The 19,969-nt window shown below is 35.0% G+C and overlaps 1 protein-coding gene across 1 annotated transcript in view; it reads left to right on the forward strand.

The window, feature by feature from the left end:
- Positions 1–19,969, forward strand: part of ANO4 (anoctamin 4) — a 245,140-nt gene that overhangs the window by 202,765 nt on the left and 22,406 nt on the right. The window contains exons 22-24 of the mRNA XM_032593799.1: positions 446–588; positions 17,815–17,967; positions 18,944–19,091. Of these exons, the coding sequence (XP_032449690.1) occupies positions 446–588; positions 17,815–17,967; positions 18,944–19,091 (444 nt within the window). The remainder of the gene's footprint in view (positions 1–445; positions 589–17,814; positions 17,968–18,943; positions 19,092–19,969) is intronic.

Here is a 19,969-nt window from a genome sequence, read left to right on the forward strand (position 1 = left end):
AAGCATTTAGTGGGTTTGCAGATCTTCCACGACCTCCCTCAGAATATGCAGATCAGCACCCACATGGTTAAGACTGCTCATGGGTCCTGAGTTAAGTCAGCTAAGCCAAACCTTCCTCTACTCCAAGGTCAGGGTATTGCCTTCGTGCCAGAGGATCAGTTTATAGATGCTCTCTGTCCTCTATCCAACCCTCCAAGGCAACACTAAACATGAAACAATTTCATGAATATTTAAAATAAGTTCATCAGACATTCTGTTCACTTGCAAGTACAAATGCATGAAGTATCGCCTCCATTGTTATTTTCTTCCTAATCCAAGGTTTTATGTCCTTGGCAGCCTATCCTAAAAAGTTTTAAACGATGGTTCCATATTTGAATTCTGTCTTATTACTTATGTCTTACGAACAGCCATATATTTTTTTAAAGGAACTTATCTTGTCGTGCAGGTTAATTCAGAATTGGTGGACCAGAAGGAAAGTAAGACAGGAACGTGGACCTGAAAGAAAAATAAGTTTCCCACAGTGGGAAAAGGACTACAACCTTCAGCCCATGAACGCCTATGGACTCTTCGATGAATACTTAGAAATGAGTATGGAAATATCCTATTTTATCCTATTAACTCTAAATTCAAATTCTAGATCTCAAGCTATAATTCAGCTAGACATGCACCCATTATCACTGAGGCCAGAAGCATGTGGGGATTCTTAAGTTAAGTGCTTCAGAGGAGAGAGTTTCTTGCTTTAAGAAGTTCAATCCATAGAGATGGTGCCAAAAGCCTGGTTGCTTCAAACTCCTCATGATATTGCGTCCTGTCCCTTATAATCAATCACCAGAAAACAAGAATGGGTTGGAAAATTTGGTGGGCCAAAGAAAAAGGAGTTATCATTCATGGCATGATTGATTCTCTCATTTAGCAGACATGTATTGAGCCATGTTATGTCCAAACAGACTGTATGCTTGGCACTAGAACTACAAGAAGGAATAAGGCATAGTCCCAGCTCTCAAAGAACTTATGTGGGGGGAAAGTCAGAGATATAAAAATAAGTGCAGTAAAGTATAATAGATGCTGCAGGATGCATCAGGGGAGGCTTAGGGGGAGCAGCCATTTCTCTTGGAGATGATGGCAGGAAGCCAGGAATGCTTAAACTATGCAACTTACATTTAAGGAATTAGATTTCTCTATTATTCAAACCCAAGTTATTTATCTTAGCATGTTACTTAAGAGCATGGGCTATGGAAACAGATTGCCTGGGTTTAAATCCCAGCCCTATCACTTATTAACTATGAAATCTTGGGTAATAACAATCTCTGTCTCAATTTGCTCACCTCTAAAGTGGGGATAATAATGAGTGTAACCACTTCATAAGGTCTTTGTGTGGATTAAATGAGTTAATGAATGGAAAGGGCTTAGAACAATGACTGGCTCATAGTATACACTTGGTACATGTTATCTGTATCATTGTTATTATTTTCCTGTTCTTATCTCCCAGGGGAGAAAAGCTAACAAAATCTCTTAGCAGATATATTGAGTGTGTATAGGTTTGTTTGTTTTTTTCAATTATGTTTATGCTCTGTAACATGGGGGTAAAAGTGAGGGTACGGATGGACAAGAAGCATTACTTCTGAAAGGAGTTCTTTCTGGGAAAAATCTGAAAATTAAAGGAATAGCAGAATTGATGCTTAACGTTTTTTAGATTGCTTATGTCTTAAGCATCTACTGTTGTTTTTGGAGTTTCAATTATAGAAGGGCAGAATGATATAACTCAGAGAAGAAATCAATGTGGGCATTAATAATAAAACTTAATAAAGGGAATTCATTAAGAGAACTAACCCCTTTGAGGTCTCTTAATGGACTCTTCTCCCATAAAGAAGGAAATGAACAATAATGTTGGTATATTGAGTGCTTGAAAAGAAGCTTTTATGTGGCTGGAATTAGTACAGTTCCAAGTACTGCGGTATCTGTAACAAGAAACAAATCTTGGAAGCATCGCAAGCAGACCAGAGAATCCTAACTGCTTCCTTCTATTCTCGTCATTTTATTTTCTTAATGACTTCCCTGCTTTGTTTTATATATTTTTAGATGTGTTCATTAAAGTATAACAGATAATGCAAAACTATACAAGTAAGTGTACAGATCCATAAATTTTTACAAATTTTCCCATCTGTGTAAGTAAGAGTTTGACAGACTACTAGCCCTCAGGCCAAATTGAGCCCACTGCCTATTTTTATAAATAAAGTTTTATTGGTACATAGCAATATCCATTTAGTTACATATTATCTATAGTTCATTTTACACAACAGTAGAATTGAGTAGTTGTGCCAGACACTGTATAGCCCAGCCCATCAAGTCTGAAATATTTACTGACTCCCTAAAGAAAATGTTTGCCATTCTTTGCGATAGATCAAGAAGCAGAATATTATCATTATCAAAGAAGGCTCTTTTGTTTTCTTTCCACGTCATAACACCCTCACTAACTACTTTTCTGGTTTTTAATGCCATAGATTAATTGTAGCTTTTTAAAATTTCCATGTGAATGAAATTATACAATACATACTGTTCTTTCATTCAACATCATGTTATAAGATTCTTCTATGTTGCTACAGGTAGTAAAATTTATTTTCGTTACCATATAGTATTCTTAGAATGTATACCTGAAGGAAAATTATGAAGCAGGTGGAATTTCTCTTTGATACTCACCTCCATCTTTAGGCATAGTGGGTTTTTTTTTTTTTTTGCGTTTCTACTCCCAGATAGTCCCCAATTTTCTCTTCTATTCCCCTAAATCACATAGACCCCACCCCCCAACTTTCAACCCTCTCCCATATCATAAAATTTAGAGTATGAAACTTCATGAGCACTGCTAAGGATAAACATGCTAGATAAATGCTTTCTAATAGGAATCAAAGCCTCTGTCAAGCTTGAATCAAAAAAAAAAAAAGTCAAATTTACTTGTGGAAATGCAGATGTCACTGTGCCAATAGATGAACTATTTTGTGGAATCTGCAGATCTTCTAGGCTCCTGGAAATAAATAGGAATATAGCATATTATCTATCCATTCTACTGGGGATAGATATGTGGGATATTTCCAGGTTTGAGTTTTTACAATAATACTGCTGTGAACGTTTTGTACCTGTGCTTTGGTTAACATAGGTACATATTTCTGAAGGGAATTTATGTAGGAGTGGATGTTACTGGGCCATAAGATAGGCACCTGTTGCTCTTCAGCAACACTGAGTTTTAAAACTAAGTTGTACAATTACAACTTAGCAGTCTTAGAGTATTAGTTATTCCACACACTCACTAAAACTTGTTAGTCCTTGCAACTATTAGCCTCTCTGGTTAGTATGTCATAGTATGTCATGGTTTTAATTGAAATTTCGTGGTGACTAGTAACGCTGAGCACCTTTTCATATGTTTATGGCTATAAGGCTATGCTTTTTTTTGTGAATTCCCATTCAAATCCATGATCTTATTGTTTCTTTTTCTTAGTGATTTGTAGAAGTTATTAACCTATTTTGGATATGGGTCCTTTGTCAGGTATCTATGTTGCAAATACAAATAGCCTTTCCCAGTTGGTGACTTGGCTTCTTACTCTCTTGCTGATATATTAAAGTGAACAAAAACTTCAACTTTGTTCTTCTTCAAAATTGGTTCCTGTAACTTTTAGAATCAGATTTATAATTTCTACACTTAGCTTACTTTTATATTGGGATTTTCTTTTCTCATTGATTTTTTTAAAATGTTTTTAAATTTTAAGTTCAAGATAGTTAAATACAGTGTAGTCTTGGCTTCATGAGTAGAACCAGTGATTATCTCTTATATATGACACCCACTGCTCATCCCAAAAAGTGCCCTCCATAATGTCCCCCACCCTCCCACCTCCAGCAACCCTCAGTTTGTCTCTGTATTTAAGAGTCTTTTATGGTTTGCCTCCCTCTTGTTTTTATCTTATTTTTCCTTTGGTATAAGAAATGGTCCAGGTTCATTCTTCTGCATATTCATGTCCAGTGCTGTCCAGTTTCCTTTTATATTCCCTATGTTCATCTGTTGTTTCTCAAATTCCAAATATGAATGAAATCATATGATATCTGTTTTTCTCTGACTTATTTTGCTTAGCATAATACCTTCTCATTCCATCCACGTTGTTGCAAATGGCAAGATTTCATTCTTTTTCATTGCTAAGTAGTATTTCATTTTGTGTGTGTGTGTGTGTGTGTGTGTGTGTGTGTGTGTCCCCCACACACACACCAGCTGATGGACTGTGGGCTCCTTCCATACTTTGCTATTGTTGATAGTGCTGCTATAAACATTGGGATGCATTATACCCTTTCACATCAGCATTTTTGTATCCTTTTGGATAAATTCATGCTAGTGCAATTGCTGGGTCATAAGGTAGTTCTATTTTAATTTTTTTGAGGACCTCCATACTGTTTTCCAGAGTGGCTGTACCAGTTTGCATTCAATGCAGTCCCTATCAAAATAACACCAACAAGGGCCCCTGGTGGCAGTCAGTTGAGTGTCCAACTCAGTCTCAACTCAGGTCATGATTTTATGGTTTGTGAGTTCGAGCCCCACATGAGCAGTGTGCTGATGATTCAAAGGCTGCTTGGGATTCTGTCTCTCCTTCTCTCTGCCCCTCTCTCTCAATAAATAAATAAACTTAAAAAAATTTTTTTTTTTAATGATACCAGCTTCTTCACAGAGCTAGAACAAACAAGCTTAAATTATATGGAACCCAAAAGGCCCCAGATAGCTAAAGCAGTCCTGAACGAGAAAACCAAAGTGGAAGACATCACAATTCTGACTTTAAGCATATTACAAAGCTGTAATCATCAAGATAGTATGGTACTGGCACAAAAACAGACACATAGATCAATGGTATAATAAGAACTCAGAAATGGGCCCACAAATATATGGCCAAACTAATCTTCAAGAAAGCAGCAAAGAGTATCAATAGAAAAAGAAAGTCTCTTTTAGCATAGTGCTGGGAGAACTGGACAGTAACATGCAGAAGAATGAACCTGGACCACTTTCTTACACCATACACAAAAATAAACTCAAATGGATGAAACACCTAAATCCGAGACAGGAAACCATCAAAATCCTACAGATGATAGCAGCAACTCTTCCACTTCGGTTTGCAACAAACTTCTTTACTTGACATATCTCCAGAGGCAAGAAAAGTAAAGGCAAAAATGAACTATTAGGACTCATCAAGATAAAAAGCTTCTGCACAGCAAAGGAAGCAATCAGCAAAACTAAAAGGGCAACCAACAGAATAGAGAAGATATTTGCAAATGACATATCAGATAAAGGGTTAGTATCCAAAATCTATAAAGAACTTACCCAACTCAACACTGAAAAACAAATAATCTAGTGAAGAAATGGGCAAAAGACATGAATAGACAGTTTTCCAAAGCAGACATCCAGATGGCCAACAGACACATGAAAAGATCCTCAACATCACTCATCATCATGGAAATTACAAATCAAAACCATAATGAGATACCACCTCACACCTGTCAGAATGGCTGAAATTAACTCAGGAAAAAACAGATGTTGGTGAGGATGCACAGAAAGGGGAACCCTCTTGCACTGTTGGTGGAAGTCTGATTGATTTTTTTAAGACTTTGTTTTTAGAGCAGTTTTTGATTTACCACAAAATTGAGAAGAGTGGCACATTTCTTACCAAGGATGACCTACATTAACACGTCATAATCACCCTAAGTCCATAGTTACTTTACTTTTGGTGTTTTACATTCTATGGATTTGGACAAATGTACTATGACATATATCTATTCTTATAATATTAATAGAGTATTTCACTGTCCTAAAATCCTCTGTGCCCTGCCTACTCATTTATCCCCCAACCTTGCCATGTACATACCTTTTGTTAAGTTTAAGAACTTTACTTATATCCCTAGGTTGCTAAGCGTATCATAAGTTGTAATTAAATTCTATCAAATCATTTTTCTAAATCTACAATCATGTGTTTCTTCTTTATTAAGTGATGAATTTCATTGATTGATTTTATTGGTTGTTAAAGTTTATTGGTTGTTCCACTGACCTAGCAGACTTGGAAAAAATAATCACTTGGTCATCCTTTTTTTGCTGGTATTGCCAAATTTAATTTGCTAATATTTGTATGTAAGTTCATGAAACATATACTATACTTTCTTTTTGTAATGTTTCAGGAATTGGTGTCATTGTTATGATGACCTCTGATTCAGATACTTTTCCCCCTTTTTTCCTATTCTCTTAAACAGCTTGTGTAAGATTATATTTCTTACATACATATCTGGAAGAACTCAGTGAAGTTAGCTAGACTTGGAATTTTCTTTGTGGGAAGATTTCTAATGTATATTTATTTACTTAATAGCTATAGGACTATTTCAATTTTCTATTTGAGTATCCATTTTGATAGCTGTTTCTTAGTGTTTTTTTAACAAATTTATCCATTTCGTGTAAATATTCAGATTTAGTGGAACAAAATTGTTTGAAATACCCTTTCTTAACTTTTTTGTTATATAAGGCCTGTAACATTGTTCTCTTTTTCATTTATAATTCTATAGTTTGTACTTTTCTTTTTTCTCTTTAACAGTCTGTCAAGAGACTTGTTAATCTTTTCCAAAAAAAAAGTCCAACTTGTGCTTTGTTGATTTTATTTCTCTATTACTCATTTGCCTTATATTTCATTCATTTCTGCTTTTATCTTTATTTCCTTTCCTATGTGTTATTTGGGCTCAATTTTCTCTTTTACCAGTATCTTAAGAGGGAAGCTTAAATCACTGATTTTCAGCTTTTATTCTTATCCAATATAGGCATTTAGAGCTATAATTTTCTCTATGAACACTTCTTTAGCTGCATCCCATAAATTTTGGCATGTTTTATTTTCATTGTTAAGATATATTCCATTGCCATTAATATTTGATCTATGTATTTTTTTTAGTAATGTTGCTTACTTTTATGTTTATGTTATAAAGTAAGCAACTTTAGTAATGTTGCTTAGTAATGTTACATGTTTTAGATAGTTTGCTTACTATCAAAAGAGGAATTTTCTAGTTCTAGTTATCCCTCTGTTACTGATTTCTAATTTAATTTTCATTGTGGTCAGAGGATATTCTCTATATTATTCAGTTGTTTGATATATGATGAGATTTGCTTTATGCCCTGGTATATTGTCTATTTTGGTGAGTTCTTCAAGTGTGTCCTGCAATTGTTTGATATAATGCTCTACATATGTCAATTAGTCAACACTGTTTGTGTTGTCTTTATCTTCTGTGGTCTTATTAATACTTCGTCTACTTTATTACTAAGTTATTTTATCTACTATTTTCTCTACTAGTATTATCTACTAAGATACTATTTTATTCACTAAGAAAAGGTATATTAAAATTCCACATATGATCGTGAATTTATTATCTTTTAGTACTGTCAACTTTTCTTTTATGCATTTGAAGATGTGTTATTATGTGTAAACAGTTTAGGATTTTCCTAGTTTACTGTTGACCTTTTAGCTTTATGTAAAACCACTTTTTGTCTCCAATAATGTAATATTTTGAAGATGTGATGAGGAAGAAGCTAAGGAGCAACATTGAAATCTTACAAAGGACAGAACTGAACCTCTCACAGTCTTTCAGGACTAAGAAAATAAACACTCACCAGGTTCTCAGTCACAGCCAAGAACAAGAAAAAAACCAGAGGTGAACCACACTTTATAAAACTACCATCTAAAACCAGCCCAGCTTAATCAATGACCATATTTGAAGTGATCATCTCCCTCTTTATCTGCCTAACAGCAGCACAAGGAACATTTTCTTGTAGAAAAAAACATAACTGATAACAGAGATCAAGAACCTTGCTAGATAGTAAATAATTTAAGCTTTGGAGTCAAGAGGAAAAATATTATACAAGTACTTATAAATATAAGCACTTCACATATAAAAAACCATGTTTAGTTCAGAGATCGTTTTCAAAAAGAAACAAAACCAGGGATCTGGCCGGAACTGGCCTGAAAGCAATAGTTTACTATTTCTTCATCTAGAGTTTCCATATGTTTGGCAAACTATAAAAGTTATAGGCATGTAGCCTGTTGACTTATAAGAAATGTAAACATTGCACAAAAACAGACACACAGACCAATGGAATAGAATAGAAACCCAGAACTAGACCCACAAACGTATAGGCCAACTAATCTTTGACAAAGCAGGAAAGAACATCCAATGGAAAAAAGACAGCCCTCTTTAACAAATGGTGCTGGGAGAACTGGACAGCAACATGCAGAAGGTTGAAACTAGACCACTTTCTCACACCATTTACAAAATAAACTCAAAATGGATAAAGGACCTAAATGTGATACAGGAAAACCATCAAAACCTTAGAGGAGAAGCAGGAAAAGATCTCTCTGACCTCAGCCGTAGCAATCTCTTATTCGACACATCCCCAAAGGCAAGGGAATTAAAGCAAAAGTGAATTACTGGGACCTTATGAGATAAAAAGCTTCTGCACAGCAAAGGAAACAACCAACAAAACTAAAAGGCAACCAACGGAATGGGAAAAGATATTTGCAATGGACATATCGGACAAAGAGCTAGTATCTAAAATCTATACAGAGCTCACCAACTCCACACCCGAAAAACAAATAACCCAGTGAAGAAATGGGCAGAAAACATGATAGACACTTCTCTAAAGAAGACATCCAGATGGCCAACAGGCACATGAAAAGATGTTCAGCGTCGCTCCTTATCAGGGAAATACAAATCAAAACCACACTCAGTATCACCTCACACCCAGTTCAGAGCGGCCAAAATGAACAAATCAGGAGACTATAGATGCTGGAGAGGATGTGGAGAAACGGGAACCCTCTTGCACTTGGGTGGGAATGCAAATTGGTGCAGCCGCTCTGGAAAGCAGTGTGGAGGTTCCTCAGAAATTAAAAATAGACCTACCCTATGACCCAGCAATAGCACTGCTAGGAATTTATCCAAGGGATACAGGAGTACTGATGCATAGGGGCACTTGTACCCCAATGTTCATAGCAGCACTCTCAACAATAGCCAAATTATGGAAAGAGCCTAAATGTCCATCTGATGAATGGATAAAGAAATTGTGGTATATATACACAATGGAGTACTATGTGGCAATGAGAAAAAATGAAATATGGCCCTTTGTAGCAACGTGGATGGAACTGGAGAGTGTAATGCTAAGTGAAATAAGCCATACAGAGAAAGACAGATACCATATGGTTTCACTCTTATGTGGATCCTGAGAAACTTAACAGGAACCCATGGGGGGGGGGAAGGAAAAAAAAAAAAAAGAGGTTAGAGTGGGAGAGAGCCAAAGCATAAGAGACTGTTAAAAACTGAGAACAAACTGAGGGTTGATGGGGGGTGGGAGGGGAGGGGAGGGTGGGTGATGGGTATTGAGGAGGGCACCTTTTGGGATGAGCACTGGTGTGTTGTATGGAAACCAATTTGTCAATAAATTTCATAAAAAAAAAATAAACATTAAAAAAAAAGAAATGTAAACATAAATTCATAACAAAGGAAAATGTCTGCTACTTCAAATGCAAAATTGGAGGTTCCTACCATTAAATGCTATGAAAAATCAAGGAAATATGGTATTACAAAAAGAAAAATAATTCTCCAGCAACAAAATTCTAAGGCACATAATATTATAATTTAACTGATAAAGAATTCAAAACTGTTATGAAGAAATTCAGTGAGCTACAAGAAAACTCAGGCAATTCAATAATTCAGGAATAAAATGAATGAACAGAAGGAGTTCTTTACCAAAGAGATTGAATTTATAAAAAAAAATTCTGGAGCTGAAGAATTCAGTAAATGAGATAAAGAATTACATGGAGAGCATAGGTTAGGTACAGAGAAAGTCAGATGGAAGAAAAAATAAATGACCTAGAGGATAGGAATATAGAACTAAAGGATAGAGAATTTAGATTTTTAAAAACTGAAGAAACCCTATAAGAGCTCTCAGATTCAGTTATAATGGCAAATATAAGAATAACTGCTATACCAGAAAGAGAAGAGAGGGATAAGGAGGCAGAGAGTTTGTTTAAAGAAAATAATAGCTGAAAACTTCTTAAATCCTGGGAAGGAATTGGACACACAAATGCACAAAGCTAGTTGAACACCCTCTTATCTCAATGCAAAAAAACAAACAAACAAACTTCTCCAACACACATTATAATGAAACTGTTAGAAATCAGTAATAAAGAATTTTAAAGGAAGCAGGGACAGGAGGTGAGGTGGGGCGGGGGGGGGGAAGTAACCTAAGAAGAATCCTCATTAGGCTGTCAGCAGATTCTCAGCAGAAACTCTACAGGCCAGGAAGCATGGAATGACATATTTAAAGTACTGAAAGATAAAAATTACCCACCAAGAACACTTACCTGGCAGTTTTCCCTCTGATATGAAGAATAAATAAAGGCTTTCCCAACAAAAGCTAAAAGCGTTTACCACCACAGTACCTCCCTTGCAAGTAATGTTGATGAGTTCTTCAAGCTAAAAATGAAAAGATGCTGATTGTGACATAAAAACATCTGAGAGTACATAAAACTTTGGTAAAGGCGAAAAATAAATTCAAAATAGAAGACTGTAATAGGATGGTATATTAACCCCTTACTATAGTATAAGATTGAAAGAAAAGAGGATTAAAAATAATTATAACTACTATAATTTGTTAATGAATTGACAGCATAAAAAGAAGTAAATTGTAACATCAAAATACAAAAAGGGAGGTGTAAAAGTGTGGAGGCTTTATAGGCAAATGAAGATACGTTGCTATCAGCATAAATGGACTGTTTTATTCGTGAGATATTTTATGTAAGCCTGATGGTAACCACAAAGCAAAATCTGGAGTAGATTCATGCAACATAAAAAAAAAAAAAAGACTGAGCATATTACAATGGAAAACACCAGCTTCAGAGGGTAGAAAGAAACAACGGAGAAAGAAACAAAATAAATACAAAATAGCCAAAAGGTTATTGGTTATGGTAAGATGACAGTAGTAAGTTCCTATGTATCCATAATCACTCTAAATGTAAATGAATTGAATTCACCAATTAAAAGGTACAGGGTGCCTGGCTGGATTAAAAAATAAGAGTCACCTATATGCTGCCTACAGGAGTCTCATTTCAATTCTAAAGACACACATGGGCCCAAAGTAAAGGAATGGAAGAAGATACTCCATGCAAGTAGAAATGAAAAGAAAGTGGGATTAGCTATACTTATGTCAAACAGAGTTCCAGGCAAAAACAGTAACAAGACAAAGTCATTATATATGATAAAGGAAGCAATACATCAGAAGATATAATAGTCATAAATATATATGAACTCAGCATCAGAGCACTAAATATATTAAGCAAATACTAATAGATCTGAAGAGAAAATAGACCAACAGTACAATAATACTAGAGGACTCAATACTCCACTATCAGCAGTGGATAAATCACCCAGACAGAAAATCAACAAGGAAACATTGGAACTGAACCAAACATTAGACCAAATGGACTTAAACATATATAGAACAGTCCATCCAACAGCAGAATACATATTCTTCTCATTGTGTACATGGAATATTCTCCATGATAGATCATATGGTAGGACATAAAATCAACAAATTTAAGAAGATTGAAATCATACCAACTAAATATTCCAACCACAGTGGTATAAAACTGGAAAGTTACAAGAAGAAAGTTCTAATCTACAAATGTGTTGGAAACTAAAAACATACTTCTGAACAACTAATGCGTCAAAGTAGAAATCAAAAGGGAAAACAAAGTATCCCAAACAAATAAAAATGAAACACAGCATACCAAAACTTATAGGACAAAGATAGTTTTTTTTATTTCAATGTAATTAACATAGAGTGTTATATTAATTTCAGGTGTACAATATAGTGATTCAACTATTCTATACATTACTAGGGCTCATCATGGTAAGTGTACTCAGCATCCCCTTCACCTATTTTACCCATGCCCTCCAGCTTCCTCCCCTCTGTTAATTACCAGTGTTTTTTTTGTATTTAAGAGTCAGGATTTTTTTTTTTTGTCTTTTTTTTTTTTTTTGCTTTGTTTCGTAATACCACATAGGAGTGAAACCATATGGTTTTTGTTTTTATCTCACTGATTTATTTCACTTAGCATTGTACACTCTAGATCCACTCATGTTGTTGCAAATGACAAGATTTCATTTCCTTTTGGATGGACTGAGTATCCCATTGTATATAAATACCACCTCTTTATCCATTCATGCCTATATCAGTGGACTCCTGGATTGCTTCCGTATACTTAGCTATTGTAATAATGCTGCAGTAAACATAGGGATGCATTTTTTTTAATTAGTGTTTTTGTATTCTTTGGGTAAATACTGAACAGTGGAGTAACCGAATCATATGGTAATAGTATTTTCAGTTTTTGAGGAACCCTCCATACTGTTTTTCCACAGTGGTTGCACCATTTGCATTTCCACCAGCAGTGCACAAGGGTGCATTTTTTTCCACATCCTCTCCAACACTGTTTCTTGTGCTTTTGATTTTAGCTATTCCAATAGGTGTGAGGTAATATCTCATTGTGGTTTTGATTCCATTTCCCTGATGATGAATGATGTTGAGCACCCTTTAATGTATCTGTTGGCCATCTGTATATCCTCTTTTGAAGAACAGTATGTTCATGTCTTTGCCCCAACTTTTAATTTCATTATTTGGGGGAGGGGGTTGGTGAGTTCTTTATTTATTTTGGATATTAACTCCTTATCATATGTATCATTTGCAAGTATCTTCTTCCATTCAACAGGTTGTCTCTTTGTTTTTTGAATGGTTCTTTTGCTGTGCAAAAGCTTTTTATTTTGATATAGTACTCAATAGTTTATTTTTGCTTTTGTTTCCCTTGCCTTAGAAGACATATCTAGAAAAATGTGCTACAGCCGATGTCAGAGAAGTTACTGTGTGGCTCTCTTCTAGGATTTTTATGGTTTCAGGTCTCACCTTTAGATCCTTTAATCCATTTTTAGTTTATTTTTGTGTATGCAGTGACAAAGTGGTCCAGTTTTATTCTTTTCCATGTACTGTCCAATTTTCCCAGCATTTGTTGAAGAGACTGTCTTCCATTGTATATCGTTCTTCCTTTGTCATAGATTATTTGACCATGTAATTGTTGGTTTATTTCTGGACTCTCTGTGTGTTCCATGGATCTATGTATCTATTTTTGTGCCAGTACCATAGTGTTTTGATTACTGTACCTTTGAGGTATATCTTGAAATCTGGGATTATGATGCCTCCAAGTTTGTTCTTCTGTTTCAAGATTGTTTTAGATATTTGGGGGTCTTTGGTGATTTCCATACAAATTTTTGGGATTATTTGTTTTAGTTTTAGGAAAAATATTCTTGGTGTTTGATAGAGATTTCATTAAATCTGTAGATTTGCTTTGGGGAGTATAGACATTTTAACAATATTAATTTTCCCAATCTATGAGTATGGAATATATTTCCATTTGTGTCATCTTCGATTTCTTTGATCAAAGTTTTATGGTTTTCAGAGTACAGGTTTTTCATGTTCTTGGTTAAGTTTATTCCTAGATATTTATTATTTGGGGTGCAATTGTAAATGAGATTATTTTCCTAATTTCTCTTTCTGCTACTTCATTATTAGTATATGGAAATGCAACTGATTTCTGTATATTGATATTACATCCCACAACTTTACTGAACTCATTTATCCGTGTTAGTTGGTAGGGTTTTTTTGGTGAAGTTTTTAGGGTTTCCCCTATATGGATCATGTCATCTGCAAATAATGAAAGTTTTACTTCTTCCTTAGCAATTTGGATGCCTTTTATTCTTTTTCTTGTCTGATTGCTGTGGCTAGTACTTCCAGGAATATGTTGAATAAAATGGGTGAGAGTGGACATCTTCGTCCTTGTTCCTGATTGTGGGGGGAAGGTCTCAGTTTTTCCCCATTAAGTATGATGTTAGTTGTGGGTTTTTCATATATAGCCTTTATATAATTGAAATACGTTCCCCCTAAACCTACTTTGTGAGGGTTTTTTATCATGAATGGATATTTTATTTTGTTTGAATGCTTTTTCTGTATCTATTGAAATGATCATATGGTTCTTACCCTGTGTCTTACTGACGAATTGTGTTGATTCATTTATGAATTTGAGCCACCCTTGTATCACAGGAATCCCCCCTTGATCATGGTGAATGCTTTTTTTAGTGTATATTTGATTTGATTAGCTAATATTTTGTTGAGGATTTTTGCATTTGTGTTCATCAGAAATACTGGCTTATAGTTCTCACTTTTGTGATATCTTTATCTGGTTTTGGTATCAGGGTAATTCTGGCCTCATAGAATTAATTTGGATGTTTTCCTTCCTCTTCTATCTTTAGGAGTAGTTTGAGAAGAATAGAAATTAACTCTTCCTTAAATGTTTGGTAGAATTCTGTGAGTCTATCTGTCCTGAACTTTTGTTTGTTGGGAGTTTTTGATTACTGATTCAATTCCATTGCTGGTAATCAATCTGTTCAATTTTCTATTTCTTCCTGATCTAGTTTTAGGAGATTATATATTAGGAAATTATTCCTTTCTTCTAGGTTGTCCCAATTTGTTGGCATATAGTTTACATAATGTTCTCTTATAATCTTTTGTATAGCTGTGATGTTGGTTATTATTTCTCCTTTTTCATTTACTGATTTTGTTTATGTGAGTCTGACTAAAAGTTTATCATTTATGTTGATCTTTTCAAAGAACTACCTCCTGGTTTCATTGATTTGTCCTAATGTGTTTTAATTTTCTATTTCTTTTGTAATCTTTTTTCTTTATTTCTACTGGTTTTGGGGTTTTGTTTGTTCTTTTTTCTAGCTCCTTTAATTTTAAGGTTAGCTTGTTTGAGATTTTTCTTACTTCATGAGGTAGGTCTGTATTACTATAATCTTCCCTCTTAGAACAGTTTTTGCTACATCCCAAAGATTTAGGATCATTGTATTTTCATTTTCATTTGTCTCCATGTATTCTTTGATTTCCTCTTTGATTCCATTTTTTATGTGGCCTCTGTATGATTAGTTGTGAAAAGTCTGTTCTGCCCATCTTTGGGTCATTTTCTCAGTTATTTACGCTGATGTGGGTGTTATCTAGGTGTATCCAGGGGGACAAGGTGAGCTTAGGATATTTTTACTCTGCTCTCTTCCCCAGAAGTAACAAAGACAGTTTTTAAAAGTAAAATTATAGCAATAAATGATATATTAAGAAATTAAAAAGCTTTCACATAACCTAACTTTATACCTCAATAAACTAGAAAAAAAGAACAAACTATGCCCAAAGTTACCAGGAGGAAGGAAATAATAATATCAGAGCTGAAATAAATGAAATAGAGACCAGAAAACCAATAGACAAAATCAACAAAACTGAGAGCTAATGTGCTGAAAAAGTAAACATAATTTACAAATCTTTAGCTAGACTAAGGAAAAGAGAAGACTCAAAATTAGAAATGAAAAAGGAGATAATACAACAGGTACTTTGAAATACATAGGATAATAAGAGGCTCTAATGAAAAATTACATGCTGACAAATTAAGTAACCAGAAGAAATGGATATATTTCTAAAAATACAACCTCAAGAGCAAATCAAGAAGGAATAGAAAATCTGAACAGACCACTAACAAGTAAAGAGAATAAGCTGATAATAAAAAAATATCCCACCACAGCAAACCCTGGGACCATATGGCTTCACTAATGGATTCTATTAAACATGTAAAGAAAAATAATACCAATCCTTCTCAAACTATTCCAAAAAATAGAAGAGAGAAAACTTCCAAACTCATTCTGTGAAGCCAACATTACCCTGATACTAAAGGCCAATGGGTAAATATAAATGCAAAAATTCTCAACAAAATATTAGCAAACTAATCATCTTAATGTGTTCTTTACTTCAAAAATCATGACCACATGGGATTTATCTTTGGGATTCAGGTTGGTTGAAAATATGCAAGTCAACTGTAATCCATTAATAGAATGAGAGATAAAAATCATATGATTATCTCAATAGCATCAGAAAAAGCATTGGATAAATACATTATCTTCTCATTATAAAAACTTTCAAGGGGCGCCTGGGTGGCTCAGTCGGTTAAGCGGCCGACTTCGGCTCAGGTCATGATCTCGTGGTCCGTGAGTTCGAGCCCTGCATCAGGCTCTGTGCTGACAGCTCAGAGCCTGGAGCCTGTTTCAGATTCTGCATCTCCCTCGCTCTGACCCTCCCCCGTTCATGCTCTGTCTCTCTCTATTTCAAAAATAAATAAATGTTAAAAAAAATTAAAAAAAAATAAAAATAAAAAAATAAAAACTTCCAACATATTGGGTATAGAAGGAACATCCCTCAAAATATAAAAGCCATACATGATAAACCTAAATCTAATATTATACTCAGTGGAGAACAATTGAAAGCTTTTCTTTAAGATAAAGAAGACAAGAATGTCCACTCTCCCTACTTTTACTCAATATAGTACTGGAAGTCCTAGTTAGCACAATTAGGCAAGACAAAGAAAAGGGATCCAGATCAGAAAAGAAGTAAAATTGTCACTATTTGCAGATGATATGATTTTGCATATAGGAAATTTCAAAGACTCAACCAAAACAAAAACAAAACTGTCAGCACTAAACAATTTCAGTAAAGTTGTAGGATATACAATCAACTGAAATCATTTGCATTTCTATACACTAATAATGAAACATCTGAAAGAGAAATAAAGAAAACTGTTCCATTTATAATAGCATCAAAATCAATAACTAAGAATAAATTTAACCAAGGAAGTGAAAGATGTGTACAATGAAAACTACAAGACTTTGCTGAATGAAACTGAAGAAAACACAAATGAAGACATCCTGTGTTCGTGGATTGGAAGAATTAATGTGGTGGAAATGTCCATACCACACCACAGAAATGATGTACGCACCTCAGTACATCATATAGTGGTATGGGATGTCAATATGTCTTATTATTGGTAATATTTACTTGGTGAAGGTGATGGCTACCAGGTTTTTCCACGGTAAGGATAATGTTTTTCCCTTTGTAATTACTATCATGAAGGGAGATACTTTGAGAATATACAAATGTCCTATTTTTTCACTATCATTCTTTGGTGATTCTCGCCTGCAACAATTACTATTGTGATGTTTTTGACCACTAGTGATTTTCTATTTTTAACATTCCTTTAGATTTATTTTTACACATTTGTTTTCTAATTTGCTAATTAAAATTCTGCCATAAGGACGAGCTATACCTTCTCCCCCATTTATTCAGTTATTTATATCGGTATGGACTTATATACTTAGTCTTTGGATTGTAACTCAATACTATCATTATCTATTTTGTTGTATATATTGTTCCAGCTTTGGCTATTGGTAGCTTCTTCAAGTTTGTCCTGTGTTCTACTGATATGTTCCCCATTCTATTTCAAGGACTTCCTAACATCATGAGATATTCCAGACTCCCCTTGTATTTTCCCTGCTGTAGCTCTAGAATCAAACATTTATTCAAGGACCTCTGTTCCATTTATTAGAAAATGGTATTTAGAAAACAAGATCTGCATCTTAGGTGTGGTCATTTCTCCTAGGATGTCATTACTTTCAGGCCCAGGAAGTGCCTGTTTCTCCAGTGTCCTGGCCATTTTTCTGTAGAGATGTTTCCTATGCTTCTATATTGGGAAAAATATGGGTGAAGACATGGACACATTCAGATTATTATCCTTTTGAAAATAGTAATAAAAAACCAATACTCTTTGTTCTTTTTCCTTTTCTATTCTCTAGTTCTTCAGTTTGGATTCACAACTATCTTTGTGGCAGCTTTTCCCCTAGCACCACTTCTGGCCTTACTGAACAACATAATTGAAATCCGACTTGATGCTTACAAATTTGTCACACAGTGGAGACGACCTTTAGCTTCAAGGGCCAAAGACATAGGTAAGTTAGATTTGAATTGTTTTAAGATATTAACCATCTAGTGGATAAAATCAGATACCAACTTTAGATTTTTACTTATGGTTTCCATGTAAGATGACTTAATAATTCTTGCAAGAGAATAATTATGTTAGCTTTAAATAATATTAGACAAGTAAAGCTACCTTTTCAGAAATATTATTTCTGGTACTAGAGAATTTGTGCTTAAATAGATTCTCAGTTTGGTTATTTCTATCTTAAGAACTTGGAATCTAAAATATTGGCTTATCACTTACATCCTTTTTAAAGTAATCCTCCATTTGCTTTACTTTGTTTTACCCTTCCCCTAAACGTTTGCCTTAGTCACAGAAATCATGATCCAGTTTTTCTAAAGACAGAGATGGCCTTTGGTCTTTGATGAGAAAGCTGAGTTGAATCAGATGCAGCCTCTTGAGAACTGCCTGGGGTCAGAGACCACCTTTGATTCATTTCTGCATCCAGTTCTTAGTACAGAGGCAGCAGGCACTTAGCCAATGTGTACAGAAGAATTGAATGTGGATACACTTGGCTCACAGTGTTCTTTAACTTCCGTATGAAACAAACACACATTCAGTGAGCACCTACCCTGGGCCAATGCAACAGGGACTGGGCCCACACAGATGTCAGCATGCTTCAGGAGCTCCCAGGCTGGTATTGGCTTGACAGTGTGAGTGCCCATCTTACTGGCTAGCATATTGGTGCCTCATCATTGACCAGAACTCTCTGACTTAAGTCTGATCCTGACTGAGTTGTTAAGTGATGAACATTAGTACTTCCACAGGAACTCCTTCAGTGACAAGATATTTGCAAGTACAAATTCTTACTGTTGGTTACAAGTGCCAGTATTTGGGATGTAAGGATCCATGGAAAGGACTATTGAAATTACTTACCCCAGTTGTTTTTTGTGTTTATTATCTCTACTGTTATGTCTGGAACTAATATAACACTTCTCCTTGAATAGGAATTTGGTATGGAATTCTTGAAGGCATTGGAATTCTCTCTGTTATTACAAATGCATTTGTCATAGCAATAACATCTGACTTTATTCCTCGCTTGGTGTATGCTTATAAGTATGGACCTTGTGCAGGTCAAGGAGAAGCTGGACAAAAGTAAGTTTGTCATAAAACTATCATGAAATCCCATTTCCTATGCACTGTGTGATGCTGGTTCACTCAGACAGAAGCTTCTGCACTGGAGTAACCCAGGATTAGAATGGTGGGGAGTGGGGGAGGGAGGTGAAATTATGATGATGCTTTTAGCCAAAGAAAACACATCCTGAAGAGGTGGGGTCAATATAGGTCAGACAAGTTCTAGGTGGAATCCAGTGTGAGAGCAGCAATTAGTCATTTCCCCTATCCATGATCTGTGCCCACTATGAATTGAGAAATGTGTGGTATACTAATGTGTGTAGACAAAAGAATAGCACATGATATAGTATAGTTATATCATTTTTATTTTAAGAGGACAGTTATAATCTGATTACTCTTGTATCATCATATGGAGATTCTACAAATTCTACATGGGAAATATACAACCACGTGATAAATACCCTATAGATACTCAATAAGTATTTGTAGAATAAGTAATCCTTCCTGGCTACTGACCTAACCAATGTATATATGATCCCAGGCAGATTCAATTCTATGGCATCACCTAAGTGATTCCCAAAAGTCAGGGCTTTCTGGGTATTTCTCGTGAGGTAAAGCCCAGGCCAAATTATAGCATGCCCCTAGATTTCTTAACATACTTTAGTGGGAGAAAAATACCTGTTTGGCTAGAGTAAAAATAATCAATTCTAATTGTAGAATTTAGAGGTTTGTAGGTCAGAGTAGGATATGTTTGGGAGTCTTTTCAATGCCCCAGAAGTCATCCCACATGGGCTATGATTACCTGCACAGGCAGCCCTACCTTTGGGTTTACTTTCAGAACTAAACTAATCCTGTATAGCCACTGTGATTCAATTAGCCCCAAGGAGTAAAGTGCCACC

Source organism: Lynx canadensis, chromosome B4 (genome assembly GCF_007474595.2).
Source record: "Lynx canadensis isolate LIC74 chromosome B4, mLynCan4.pri.v2, whole genome shotgun sequence".
NCBI classification, from domain to species: Eukaryota; Metazoa; Chordata; class Mammalia; order Carnivora; family Felidae; genus Lynx; species Lynx canadensis.